At 26.8% G+C, this 11552-nt stretch overlaps 2 protein-coding genes across 2 annotated transcripts; both read left to right on the top strand.

The window, feature by feature from the left end:
- Positions 1–320: 320 nt before the first annotated feature.
- On the top strand, positions 321–1405 carry LOC122855958 (60S ribosomal protein L24-like). Its single transcript, XM_044157669.1, has 5 exons — positions 321–395; positions 545–620; positions 768–853; positions 944–1105; positions 1205–1405. The coding sequence occupies exons 1-5, from the start codon at positions 391–393 to the stop codon at positions 1338–1340; spliced, it is 465 nt and encodes a 154-aa protein (XP_044013604.1). The 5' UTR covers positions 321–390; the 3' UTR covers positions 1341–1405.
- A 190-nt stretch (positions 1406–1595) lies between these two features.
- LOC122855900 (helicase SKI2W) lies at positions 1596–5558 on the top strand. Its single transcript, XM_044157585.1, has 2 exons — positions 1596–1713; positions 1774–5558. The coding sequence occupies exon 2, from the start codon at positions 1774–1776 to the stop codon at positions 5479–5481; it is 3708 nt and encodes a 1235-aa protein (XP_044013520.1). The 5' UTR covers positions 1596–1713; the 3' UTR covers positions 5482–5558.
- Positions 5559–11552: the final 5994 nt, after the last annotated feature.

Below are 11552 nucleotides of genomic sequence, written 5' to 3'. Positions count from 1 at the left end.
CTTCTAAATCATCCGTCAGGCAAAGTTTCTGTTTAGCGCGGGAAATTTTCATAAAAATGGCGGAATTTCAAATCAGCTTATCAAATTTGGCCTATAAATTGTGAATAAAAATTAAAAAAAAATACAAAATTAATCAGGGCAATTAATTTGTATTATCCTTTTAATTAACAAAGAAAAAAAACACTAAATTTCTATTGAATTTGTTGTTTAAAAAATTAAAAAGTGGGAATAAACACTGCGCGGCCATCTATTGAAACAAGTTTAAACCAATGAATGAACAATATAATTTTTTTTTTTTTTATCTATATATTTTGATTATTATTGATTATAACCTCTCTTTTCATTGCTGACTTTTTTTAGCGTTGACGTGTTTTATTAACGACAATCAAAATGAGGCAAGTTTCATATGATTTTATTAATTAAATAAATAATAAACAAATGATTATGATGATTTTTATGCTTTAAAATTACTCTTTATATTTTTTTTGGTCATGTAAAATAATTTAAATTGTTCATATGATTAATTAAATTATGTTTTTTATAGGACACACATGTGTGCTTACAGTGGGTTGAAAATATACCCTGGCCATGGAAAAACATTGGTCAAAGTTGATGGAAAGGTGAGAATATAAATTAATTACCAATCAATCAATGATTGAGCAGCCAGCTTTAAATTTATCTTAAAAATTTTTTTGGAAAATTAATTTTCATATTTATATAACCTCAATTACTTATGTTGTATTTTTTTTTTTAAATGTATTTTTTAGTCATACACTTTCCTCAATGGAAAATGTGAGGCTGCTCACAAAATGAGACGTAATCCAAGAAAAGTCACCTGGACCGTTCTCTACAGGTAAACAACATAATTTTTTGTTTTTTTTTTATCAAAAGAAAATTGCCAAGTATTTTTCAATTAATGTTGTTTTTTTAATTTCATATAAAGACGTAAACACAAGAAAGGTCAAGAAGAAGAACAAGCCAAGAAAAGAACTCGTCGTACTCAAAAGTACAACAGAGCTATTGTTGGTGCATCACTCACTGACATCTTGGCTAAACGTAACATGAAGCCTGAAATCAGAAAGGCACAACGTGAACAAGCCATCAAGTACGTTTAAAAAAACAACAAAAATTCACTTGTTAAAATCATCATCAAGCTTTAAGCTCATATTATTAACACAACAATATTTTTATTTATGTTTTTTAGAGCTGCCAAGGAACAAAAAAGAGCACAAAAAGCTACAAAAGCAGCACCACCTAAAACCAAGGCTCCAGTTAAAAAAGACAAAGTACAAAAGAAAGTTGTACAAAAAGCAGCACCAAGAGTTGGAGGCAAACGTTAAATTTAACTGATTGTTTACGTTTTACAATATTGAAAATAATAAATAAATATTTCATCAAATCTGAATTCAAAAATGTCATTTGTCTTGTTATTTATTTATTGTTGTAACCATATTGTTGATATAATTTTATAAATAATTAATTTAGATTTTATTGAACGATTTGTTGGTGGTGGTAAATTTTATAAATATTTTGTTGATAAAGAAGATATCTCTGCATGATTAACCTATCAATTATAAAATGTTCCATTTGTTTGTTGTCAATGTTGACCAAATGAAAATATTTACTTGACACGAAACCCCAACAAATTGGAGTTACAATAATATAACTTATATTTTTTAAAATTAATCTATAAAAACAATCAACAACACCAAGGTAATTTAAGCAACTTCATGATAATTGATTGTAAATTAATGATAAATAATTTTTTTATAGATGGTTTTTGAAGTTGGACCACCACCACCAATACTTCCTGATATTAAAAGTGAACTTCGTGAATACATTGAGTGTCCAGAGAGATTACCAATTCACCAGCTTGAAAATAATCAACAATACATAGAAAGAGAGCCAGATGTATTGTCACTTCTTGCATTTGATATAACACCACTAAGTACAACTCTTAAATTTGACAGAGATCCAATAACTGGTAAAATAACAAGAATGAGAGAAGACATATTACAAGGTGCTGGTGCAAATTCAAAAAATTCAATGTCAATGACAAGAGCACCTGGACCACAAATGGAAGGTGTCAAGGGTAATTCAAGTAATTTTCCATTTTGGCCTGGTGGTTTTGATGAACCAGAAAAAATTAAAATTGACTCAGATTATGAAATTGATTTTGATAATAATCATCGTACTGTAGCTAAAGGTTTTCAAATTGGTATTGAATTTGATACTGATAATATTACACCATTGAATAGAGGAAAATTAGATAAAAAAATTGATGATGATACTGTTGATGTTGATGGAAATACTGATGCAAATGATGATAAAATAAAAAAAATAAATTTAATGGCAATGATACATGAAGAAGAAAATATGCTTGGTTTTTGGTCAACAAATGATAAAACTGAAAGCGAAAAATTAAAAAATAATAATAAAATAATTGAAAATATGAATCTTGATGGTCTTGATGAATTAAAATTCAACGAAACAAATATACCAATATTAAAAACAATTGAAAAACAAAAAACAACATTACGTAAAGCTGAATGGGCTGAACAACTTGATGTATCAATACCAGTTGTTGATTTTGATAAAAAAGTACCAAAACCAGCAATAGTATTTGATTATGAATTAGATACATTTCAAAAACAAGCAATAATTAAACTTGAAGAAGGTTGTAATGTATTTGTTGCTGCTCATACATCAGCTGGTAAAACAACTGTTGCTGAATATGCTATTGCATTATCACAAAGACACATGACTAGAGTTATATATACATCACCAATAAAAGCATTATCAAATCAAAAATATCGTGATTTTAAAAGAAATAAACATTTTGAAAGTATTGGTCTTGTTACTGGTGACATGCAAATTAATCAAACAGCAAATTGTTTAATAATGACAACTGAAATATTACAAACAATGTTGTACAATGCATCAGAAGTGCTACGTGATTTAGAATATGTTATATTTGATGAAGTACATTATATCAATGACGAACATCGTGGTCATGTTTGGGAAGAGATTGTTATATTATTACCACCACATGTTAACATTGTCATGTTATCAGCAACAGTACCAAATCCATTGATATTTGCAAATTGGGTTGGTAATATTAAAAAGCGTAAAATGTTTGTAATAAGTACACTGAAAAGACCAGTACCATTGAAGCATTATTTGTATGCTGGAACTGATGGTAAAACACGTAATGATGTATTTCTAGTACTTGATGGTGAGGGACAATTTGAGCTTGAAAATTGGTACAAAGTTAAGACACTAAATGATAAAAAAATATCTAAAAATGCACAAAAAAGTGGCGGAGGTGGTGGAGGAGGAGGTGGAGGTGGAGGTAATAATAATAGAAGAAATCAAATGTCACCAAAACAAGAACAAACAATGTGGATTGCATTTGTTGCACATTTAAAAGAACAAGATAAATTACCAGTTGTTATATTTACATTATCAAGAAATAGATGTGATGGTAATGCTGATGCATTAAATTCAGTTGATCTTACAACTGAAACTGAAAAAGGACATGTTAGAACATTTTTTAAAAAATGTGTTAAACGTTTAAATGAATCAGACAGAGAATTACCACAAGTACGACGTATGGCTGGTTTATTAGAACGTGGTATTGGTGTACATCACAGTGGTATTCTACCAATATTAAAAGAAATCATTGAATTATTATTTCAAAATGGTGTTGTTAAATTATTATTTGCAACAGAAACATTTGCCATGGGAATAAATATGCCAGCAAGAACTGTAGTATTTGATTCAATTAGAAAATTTGATGGTAAACAATTTCGTCATCTTTTACCAACAGAATATATACAAATGGCTGGACGTGCTGGTAGACGTGGACATGATAAAGTTGGTACTGTTATGTTAATGTGTAAAAATGATGTACCATCTGTTAATGATTTAAAAGCAATGATGTGTGGTAAACCACAAAATTTACAATCACAATTTAAAATAACATATGCTATGGTATTAAATTTACGTCGTGTTAGTGAATCAGTTAGTATTGAAGATATGATGAGACGTTCATTTAAAGAATTATCATTAATGACTGATCAAAATAAGCGTAAAAATGAACTTGAAGAAATTGAAAAAAAATTAGCTAATTTTCCACCAGAAAATGATATACAAAAAACACTTGGTGCATTTTATACAATTGCAACTGATTTTATAAAAGAATGGAAATTATTAAGTCCTGAATTATTTTCAACTAAAAAAATTACAAAAATTATGACACCTGGTAGAATTCTTTTAATATCACATAGAAACCATTATAGAAAATTGGCATTGTTATTAATGGTACAACAAAAACGTGATGAACTTGAATATGGTGTATTAATATTAACAAATTCAAATGAACAACAACAAGACAATGAGCCAAATATTGATGAAAATAAAATAGACAATTGGCATAAAATAATAAGTATGACTAAACAACATATATTTGTACCAGAAGGTGTACCATCATCAAAATATATTACAATTAAATGTCAAGATATTGTTGAAATAACAAATTGTGTATCACCAATTGATTGTAGTCTTGTTTATAATGATTGTAACAAAAGATTATTACCAAGATTCCAGCATGATCAACCAAGTCCAACATGTCAAAATGCCATACAAGAATTAACAACACTATCATTGATGGCTTTATCAAGACCACAGATACTTCAACCATTTGTTGAATTTAGTGTATCACAGCCACAGCTATTACCAAGACTACGTTATCTTGCAACATTATCATCACAAATTGAAAATTCACATGTTAAACATATACCAAATTTGGAAAAACATTTTGAGCAAGTGTTTGAACGTCATGAATTGGAAAGACAACGTAGAGATTTACAATTTCATTTGAGTGATGAAAGTATGGCATTGTATCCAGATTATGTTAATCGTGTTGCTGTATTAAAAGAACTTGGTTATATTGATGTTGATGAACGTGTTACATTGAAAGGACGTGTTGCACTTGATATGGGTACACATGAGCTACTGATAACTGAACTTGTTTATCAAAATATATTAACAAATCTGCAACCAGCTGAAATTGCAGCATTATTATCAGCTTTGGTATTTCAACAGAGGCAAGATGAAGAGCCAGATATTAAATTACCAGTTCTTAAAGAACAATGTAAAATTATTGAACAAGTTAGAGCTAATATTGAAAAAGTTGAAATTGCATATGGTGTTGATCCAGTTGAACCATTGTCATTTGGTCTAGTTGAAGTTGTTTATGAATGGGCAAGAGCTGAGACGTTTTCTAAAATAATGGAGCTAACTGATGTACAAGAGGGTATTATTGTTAGATGCATACAACAATTGAATGATACACTGCAAGATGTTAAAACAGCTGCAACGAGAATTGGTGAAACTGTTCTTAGAGAAAAAATGGAGGAGGCATCAACAGCCATCAAAAGAGACATTGTATTTACAGCATCACTTTATACACAAGATTAATCATCATCATTTATTTTATTTTATTATTAATTAAAAAATTGTAAATGGGAAATTAAAAAAAAAAAAAACAAACAAACAAACATCACATAAAATAATTTAATAAAAATGTTTTAACAAATTTATATTTTTAAAAAATTTTTTTAATAATTATTATCACTTTTTTATTTTAATTAATGATCATGGCTATCCTTACCAATTGGTCCTATCTTGACTAGTTGTCTCCATTGTTTTTTTTTTTTTTTTGGGACAATAAATAATAACTAAAACAGAAAAAAAAAAAAAAAAATTTTATTATTATACAAGTTTGTATTTTATTTTCATGCTAATTATTTAATTTTATTTTTTTTACCTTGATTCACAAGGGTTTTTTCTCAAGCAGTCATTTTCTGAGAAATTACTCCGGCATGAGATTAATGACGGAAAAATTACTCCGGCATGAGATCAATGCTAGATTTTCGTCTCCGTCATTGATCTTATGCCGAAATAATGTTGCCGGTACTAATTTCATGCTGGAGAAATTTCTCCGCTACGGCGCTGATAGGCAAAAAACGGAGTAATGTCGGAGAAATGCCGGAGTAATATTTCCACAAGAGTCATTAGACAACTTTCCTTGAATGAGTTGAATGTGTTTTGGATATGATGTGCTATTCAAACGAATACAATCTGCAAAAAAAAAATTATACATATATGTATAATTTTTTTTTTTTGTTTTTATATTTTTTACATATATTAAAATTTATAAATATCTTTCTTAATTTTTATTATACAAATATACTTACACAAATTTGTTCAATAATTGTCAATTTATCCAAATTTAACCAGCACAAACGAGAATGTTCTTCATAATAAATATCTATGTCGAAGTCGATTATATTTAATGTTTCTGGTGCAGCTAGAATTGATTGAGATTTGGGCGCTTTCCCTTGTATTTCCCAAATAAAAGTGCTGCTATCCGCATAAATATATTGCCTAAATAATTGAATGGTAAAAATTTAAATTAGATAATGCAATTTATAATAAATAAAAAACAATTGGTTTACACTTACTCTTTGGTCACATAATTTCTGATGCCAATTATACCAGTGAAATATGGTAAATCAGCTATTTTATCCTGTGATTCGATATCCATCAAAATATATTTGCTTTTATATCTAGAATTTAATCCACTCCATTGAATTCCATGTAATTTTTCATTTGCAACATGTCTATAGATAATTAATTTTAGATTTTTATCTTTTTTACTATAATTGGTCTTTGGAATTTTATTATTTTTATTTTTAACCAGAGAAATTTCGTCGATAAACGAGGAATCATTGTCATCTTTAAAGAGCCTGTAAATAGTCTTTTTTGCACAATTTGGGGATATGGAAATTAACTCTTCTTTTCCTGAATTGGCATTTTCAATTATCAATTTTTCCATTGTTCCGTTATCATAAAACATAAAAATTTCTGATTTACCAACCAATATTCACTGACTCTGCAAAAAATTAAAATAATTTTGTTATTTCTATTATACTATATATATAAAATAAATAAAATAATATTTGGTTAATAAATTGTACATTTTAAATAAAAGAATATTCAATCGGTTGTTACCATACGAAAAAAATTGATGTAATTATTAATTTTTTTTATTCATTTAAATATTTGGTTATTGTCTTTTTTTTCTGCCCTGGCAAAAATGATTTCTCCAATTTTCTTTGATTTTGGAAAATCGGAGAATAACGGAAAAATATCGGAGAAATATCGGAGAAAAATTTTAGCCAGGGTGTCCCCGTATACATGTATAAGGAACAAATGTATATATACATATTTTCAGTTAAAATTTTGTAGATCAGTTAGTGCCATTATTTTAAAAAATGCTTCAGCTCTTGCCCATCCATGAACAACTTCAACTATACCACAATGGTTCAACTCTTTACCAAAAACATTGTCAGTTGTAGGACAAAAGGAAACAAGCAATTTATCAAACTTTATATAGTTTCGGCGAAAAGAAAAAATTTGCCTCTACAAACACGTGTTAATGATATTTTAAAATAAAAAATTATATAATAATAAAAAAAATAATAACTTGCTTTCCTCTTCTAGAAAAAAAAAATATTCACGTATCATGTTTTCAATTAAAATTTATTTTTCAGATTAAATCATAGACAGTAAATCTTTCATTTTTTATCAGTAAATATTTCAAGTCTATTATCTACCAAAATTGCAATTGGATTTTTTTTTTTGTAGCTTATTGGCATATAATAATAACAATGTTATTTATTTTTCTATTCAACAAAGGTATATACTCACTAAATAGAATCATAGATTATTTAGCAAAAATAATAAACAATTTGCAGTATTTATTTTTTTCCACTGCTTGTAGAAATAATTTCATTATTGATTTTATTTCAAGTGTACTACTATATTGTTCATATCACAAGTTAAATCTATATAAATAAATCCATGCAATATAGCATAAGTATATAAAAAAATAATAAAACTATTTCACTAAGTGCATTGGTAATTTTTTATATTAAAAATTAAATATTTAATAATTATATACGTGTGCAATGTGCATGCAATAGGCATGATGCAAATATAAAGCCATCAGTAAAGACATTATTGTCAGTTGTCGGTTCAAGCTGAAAAGAAAAACACACAGTAAAAATGAAATTAAAAGTACGAATAAAATTATTTGTATTTATTATTTTTGTGTCATTGATTTCTGCAAATCACATTAGTGATCATTTAAAAAATTTAACTAATGTAAATGGTCGAGTTGATGCTGCAGCTATTGATACAATTAAATTTTGTTTTTCAAATGAGGCAAAACATGGAACAGTCTTTGTTGGTAGTGTTGAGAATTTTAACATTAATTTACTCATGAATTATGGACCGGTTATTATTTTTGATAATGAAACAATGACAGCTAATGATAAACTATTGGATAAAAATTACAAATTAAATATTTTCATTGTAACACTTGAGCCTGATTTTGAAATTAATATTCGACAATTAAAGAAATCACCATGGTGGAATCACGAAGGATTTTTTATCATCATTGATAATAGCCTATCTGCAAATACAACAAAATGCAAAGATGCTGGAAATATTTTACAAAAAGCTTGGAAAATGGATATTTTACGAGTAATATTTATTTGTACTGGTGGTGAAAATAATCGTGTTAATTTTTACACATTTAATCCATTTACAAATCGAGATGCACCATCTTTTTGGAAAAAATCAAGATTATATGTACAAAATCAAACTGCAGAAGATCAATGGACCCTTTATCATCGACAACACAATCCAAGTGAGTTATTGATAAGCTAATATATAATTAATTGATAATTTTATATACACTATTTTTTTCATTTCATTTTTTTTTTTAGAAATATTAAACTGCAAGTCTCTTGATTACGACAAAACTCGTCATTTGGATGGATATCAAGGAATAATAGTGGGTTTTAGTGGTATTTATATGCATGAAGAACACAAAGCATTTATTACATTTTTGTATGAACAACTAAATGTAACATTATCATATACAAAAATGAACGACGCTATAGATCTTAATAATCAAGGAGTAACAAACACCCATATAGGAAATTTATTAGCCAAAGGTTTAATTGATATAAGGCTATGGTTTCTACCAATGGCCTACATGAAAGATATTGCAGCTTCCGACATAGTTTGGCCATCTGGTTTTACTTTTATAAGTCAAGATCGAGGCAAAAAAAGTATGTTTGATCAAATTTACGAATTGTTTGGCTGGCGATTAATTTTGATTGTTTTATTTTTCTCCGCCACAACTGTTTTAATGTTTAAAATTTCTATGAAAATGGATATTGATCTTGGTATTTTGGAAATAATTAGAATGTGGGGCAATGCAGGTTTTTTAAAACCACCAATTGATTTACCATCGAGAATTTATTTATTTGGCATTTTTTTTCTCGCACTAATTTTATGTTCAGTTTTTCAAGGTAAAATTCTCGGTTTCCAATTGAATCCAAATTCAGAAAAAAATATTGATACTGAGAATGATTTGATTGTAAAATTTAAAAATCATAAAATATACGTAACTCGATTGATGCTTAATTTTTTGGATGAAAAATTGATTAATCGGTCTATTCTAGTAAACAGTATTGATTCTTGTATTGAACACGTTCTTAATGATTCATCAAGTGTTTGTGCGAATGGGATTTATTTGTTAAGAGATAAAGCCTTACAATATCCGCAATTGTATTTTGCAAAAGAGCCATTTATTAAAATTTATGCAGTTTTAGGGATAAGAAAAAATTGGCCTCTTACAAAGCGTGTTAATACAATTTTAAATAAAAATATTGAGCACGAACTAATGAAATATAAATTATTGCTTGCAAATAAAATACGAAATAATAATGGTACATCTGATGAACCAAGACCACTAAAACGTCAACATATATATTTTGCACTTAAATTTTTAGCAACAGGATTGACTGCTGGATTTTTTATTTTTATTATTGAACTATTTTGGCATGACAGAACAAGATCAATCATTTCACAAATGTCAATTCGTCATTTTATTAGAAACATGGAAAGAAAGCTTAGAATGTGAATTCACATTCCTAATAGTATTTAAAATCTTTTAGTATTTAAAAAATTGTATATTCAATGTAATAATTAATCATTCTCTGTATTAAAAGCACGAAAATAAAAAAATTAATTGTTATTCATAGTGATAATTTTTTTTCCTCTTGACAAAAATGATTGCCAATGATGATTTCGATTTTACAAGTAAATATTAAGCAAATGCATTTGAGATCTATATAAACATGATACTGAAAACGTCATTTATTATTCTATCTAAAAAAAAGTACTCATTAGAATCATAGACTTATGTTTATTATATAGCACAAATGATAAGCAATTTGCAATATTTATTTTTATCTACTGTTGTAGGAATTATTTCATTATTGGCTTTATTTCAAGTGTACGACTATAAAGTTCTTATCACAAGTTAAATCTATGCACAAGTAGACAAAAAATAATAAAACTGATTCACTAAGTGCATTGGTAATTTTTTATATTAAAAATTAAATATTTAATAATTATACGTGTGCATGCAAGGCATAATGCCAATAAAGCCATTAGTAATGACATTAGTGAAAATAAAACTAGAAGTATGAATAAAATTATTTGTATCAATTATTTTTGTGTCATTAATTTCTGCAAATTACATCAGTGATCATTTAAAAAATTTAAATAATGTAAATGCTCGAGTTGATGCTGCAGCTATTGATACAATTAAATTTTGTTTTTCAAATGAGGCAAAACATGGAACAGTCTTTGTTGGTAGTGCTGAAAATTTTAGCATTGATTCACTTATAAAATTATGGACCAGTTATTATTTTTGACAATAAATAAGTAATACGTTAATACGTGTTTAATTTTAGTGTGTATTTAAAAATTGTATATTCAATGTAATAATTTATAAAAAGTATCACAGTAATAATTTTTTTTTCCTCTTTACAAAAGTCAATAAATAATATAAAAAATATTTACTTGAGTACTTAAATTCACTTATTTATCTTTAAATGTTACCAAAAAAAAATTAATAATTAATTATTTCATACTATATTTTAAATATAAAATAGTTGCAGACATATATTGTTGTTGTATTTTCATCATCATTTATTTTATCATTAATTGAAAAAATTGTAAATGGAAAATTAAAAAAAAAAAAACAAACATCACATTAAATAAATTAATAAAAATATTTTGACAAATTTGTATTTAAAAAAATTTTTTTTATAATTATTATATTAAGTAATGTCACATTTATTATAAACATGTCCATTGTCTTGCTGAATTTTCACGCCACAATAGTACTTTATTATCACCACAATAAATAATACAGCGATGATAAATTTAAATCAGTATATTAATTATACCACATTTAGAGATTTATCATATTGAATAACATGAAGAAAATAATAATTCAAAAAATACAACAATTTGTATTAATAAATGGTAATACTCAAACGATTAATATTTTTCCAAAAGTCAATGCAAAAAAAAAATACAACTTGTTGTTTTGAGCTATC

Source organism: Aphidius gifuensis, linkage group LG4, assembly GCF_014905175.1.
Source record: "Aphidius gifuensis isolate YNYX2018 linkage group LG4, ASM1490517v1, whole genome shotgun sequence".
NCBI classification, from domain to species: Eukaryota; Metazoa; Arthropoda; class Insecta; order Hymenoptera; family Braconidae; genus Aphidius; species Aphidius gifuensis.
The sequence above is the reverse complement of the archived record's forward strand: the minus strand, read 5'-3'. Positions and strand labels throughout refer to the sequence as shown.

Excerpts from the sequence above, each read along its gene's own strand:
- LOC122855958 (XM_044157669.1), top strand. Across the intron at positions 621-767 it reads TGGTCAAAGTTGATGGAAAG|TCATACACTTTCCTCAATGG; the intron begins GTGAGAATATAA and ends TGTATTTTTTAG. Across the intron at positions 854-943 it reads ACCTGGACCGTTCTCTACAG|ACGTAAACACAAGAAAGGTC; the intron begins GTAAACAACATA and ends TTTCATATAAAG.
- LOC122855900 (XM_044157585.1), top strand. The coding sequence starts at position 1,774 with ATGGTTTTTGAAGTTGGACCACCACCACCAATACTTCCTGATATTAAA.